A 2,897-nucleotide genomic window follows, 5' to 3' on the forward strand; every position below is an offset into this window, starting at 1 on the left:
AGCGCCCCCGACCACGCGCACACGGCCACCCTTCTTCTAGACGTCCTGGAAGAGGGCCCCTTCCTACTGGCAGACAATGTCAGGGAGCCGGCCCGCTTCCTGGCCGCCAAGCAGAACGTGGGTGAGTGCTGCTGTCAGGTGGGGGGGCAAGTCGGGGTGCAGAACAGGGTGGGGGGGTCCCTGTTCCTCCTGGACAACCCAGGGCTACCCTGGCCCTCAACCTTGCCTGGGCCTCTGGACTGTGGACAGACCCCAACCTTGTGTGCCCTGCCACCCCGTCCCCACAGTCCTCGAGGTCACAGTCCTGAACACTGAGGGCCAAGTGCAGGAGCTGGTGTTCCCCCAGGAGTACCCGAGCGAGAACTCAATCCAGCTGTCTGCCAACACCATCAAGCAGAACAGCCGCAACGGTCAGTGTCTGAACCCTGAGCCAGTACCCCAGCTCTTCTCATGGGGAAGTTCTTAACTCTGATCAGGCTGAAGACTCTGATGAGAGGTTGGAGCCCATAGCAACACACAGAGGTGTCCTTCATGCAAGCTAGTGTAACTTTTCAAGGGATTCAGGGGGACCCCAGAAAGCCCCACAGAACCTCAGACAGTTTGGAGGGCTCACTCCTGTGCGACAGCAGCATGATCCTCAGAGTTTAGGGCAGGTTGTGCCATTTGAGATTTAAGGCCCGGAGAGGTTAGGGAATTGCTCAAGGTCACACAGAAAGTGAGAGGTGGGTGAGGTGTGTCCTGGATCACTACCCTGCCATTGGGAACTGCCTGCAACTGAGCAGCGGTCCCACGGAAGGGCTCCTAGAGCCCCCTTGCCTGGGCGGCAGCCTGACTTCAAAGATCCCAGCAGCCAGTGTAACTGGAGGGCGGCACCAGCCAGGGGCTGACACACGCCTGCTGGGCCTGTCCTACCTAGGAGTGGTCAAGGTTGTCTTCATTCTCTACAACAACCTGGGCCTCTTCCTGTCCACCGAGAATGCCACGGTGAAGCTGGCGGGTGAAGCAGGCTCGGGGGGCCCAGGGGGCGCCTCCCTGGTGGTGAACTCGCAGGTCATCGCAGCGTCCATCAACAAGGAGTCCAGCCGAGTCTTCCTGATGGACCCTGTCATCTTCACTGTGGCCCACCTGGAGGTGAGCTGAGATGTCCACTCCTTCCGTGAGTGTCCCAGCACCCTCCGCTTTCCCAGGCTGCAGATCCATACCCCGCACTGTGTGTTCACCCACCCCGAGAGCAAGTTACAACCCCTCCCTGGAGAAGCAGCTTCCCAGCCCCCACCTTAGCATCTCGGGCCATCTGTCCCCAGAGATCTCAGGCTGTGACCTGGAGCTGGAAGCCCCAGGCATGTCTCCTGCTTGTCCCCATGGTGGGGTGTTGGGGCTGGGGCTGGACTCCCAGCTCTGACCCCCTGGCCTCCACCCCACAACAGGCCAAGAACCACTTCAACGCTAACTGCTCCTTCTGGAACTACTCAGAGCGCTCCATGCTGGGCTACTGGTCAACCCAGGGCTGCCGCCTGGTGGAGTCCAATAAGACCCATACCACATGTGCCTGCAGCCACCTCACCAACTTTGCTGTGCTCATGGCGCACCGCGAGATCGTAAGCTGACCGGCGCCCCGCCCCTCCTGGCGGGCCTGCTTCCTGGCTCAGCCTTGCATGGCCTCTTGGGTGGTGCCAGGGAAGGCCACCTTCATGGGCGTAGGGGGCCCTGAGTCTTGCCCAGGGCAGGAGGCCACATGTCTGGCTCTCCCTAGTCCGAGTTCCACCTTTTCCCAAGGCCCGCTGGAGAAGCAAGTTGGTGTCAACCTTTGTCATGTCTCCACAAGCCTGCCAGAGCATGGGAAGTGAGCGTGCCACCTGTAGAGGGGTGGGGGCCTGGCTAGTAGACTGGGGTGGGGCAGAAGGCCAGGTAGGTGGCAGAAGGCCCAGTGGGCTGCAGCTCGTGGCCCCTGGCCTGGCCCATGTGTGTGTGCAAGGCTCAGCATGCCCCCTGCTCCTTCCCCAGTACCAGGGCCGCATCAATGAGCTGCTGCTGTCGGTCATCACTTGGGTGGGCATCGTCATCTCCCTGGTCTGCCTGGCCATCTGTATCTCCACCTTCTGCTTCCTGCGGGGGCTACAGACCGACCGGAACACCATCCACAAGAACCTCTGCATCAACCTCTTCCTGGCGGAGCTGCTCTTCCTTGTCGGGATAGACAAGACTCAGTATGAGGTGGGCGGGACTCTGGGGCAGGAGCGGAAGGGGCGGGGAGGAGATTGTGATGCCCACTGGCAGGTCGGCGGCCAGGGCAGCCCCTTACCTGCGTTGCTTCCCCACCCCTGTCCCCAGATCGCCTGCCCCATCTTCGCGGGCTTGCTGCACTATTTCTTCCTGGCCGCCTTCTCCTGGCTGTGCCTGGAGGGTGTGCATCTCTACCTGCTGCTGGTGGAGGTGTTTGAGAGCGAGTACTCCCGCACCAAGTACTACTACCTGGGCGGGTACTGCTTCCCTGCCCTGGTGGTGGGCATTGCGGCCGCCATCGACTACCGCAGCTATGGCACCGAGAAGGCGTGAGTGCCCCCTCTACCTAGTCTCTCCTCCTTGTGGTTCCCTGCTCAGCAGCTTCCCTTGAGCCAGGACCCTCAGGGCACTGGCCTCCCTTCTCCTGAGCTCTGGGGCCTGAGCCATTAGAGTCCCTGGGCCCTGGGGGTCAGAGGGAGGGAAGGGCGCACCCCCTCTCCCCTGCCCCCCTCACTTCTCTTCCCCCGCACCGCCACACCTCTCTTCCCGGCCCTGCTTCCTTTACAGGTGTTGGCTCCGAGTGGACAATTACTTCATCTGGAGCTTCATTGGGCCCGTCTCCTTTGTTATTGTGGTGAGTTGGAAGGCAGTATCCCTAGCATTGAGTCTGTCCT

The 2,897-nt window shown here is 61.4% G+C and overlaps 1 protein-coding gene across 1 annotated transcript in view; it reads left to right on the plus strand.

Annotated features, from left to right (window-relative positions):
* The window catches only part of LPHN1 (latrophilin 1), a 49,874-nt gene that overhangs the window by 40,490 nt on the left and 6,487 nt on the right, over window positions 1–2,897 (plus strand). Inside the window, exons 12-18 of the mRNA XM_010855512.1 lie at window positions 3–121; window positions 288–410; window positions 917–1,131; window positions 1,428–1,598; window positions 2,005–2,214; window positions 2,332–2,552; window positions 2,791–2,857. Coding sequence (XP_010853814.1) covers window positions 3–121; window positions 288–410; window positions 917–1,131; window positions 1,428–1,598; window positions 2,005–2,214; window positions 2,332–2,552; window positions 2,791–2,857 — 1,126 coding nt within the window. The remainder of the gene's footprint in view (window positions 1–2; window positions 122–287; window positions 411–916; window positions 1,132–1,427; window positions 1,599–2,004; window positions 2,215–2,331; window positions 2,553–2,790; window positions 2,858–2,897) is intronic.

This window comes from Bison bison, unplaced genomic scaffold, assembly GCF_000754665.1.
Source record: "Bison bison bison isolate TAMUID 2011002044 unplaced genomic scaffold, Bison_UMD1.0 scf7180017864365, whole genome shotgun sequence".
NCBI classification, from domain to species: Eukaryota; Metazoa; Chordata; class Mammalia; order Artiodactyla; family Bovidae; genus Bison; species Bison bison.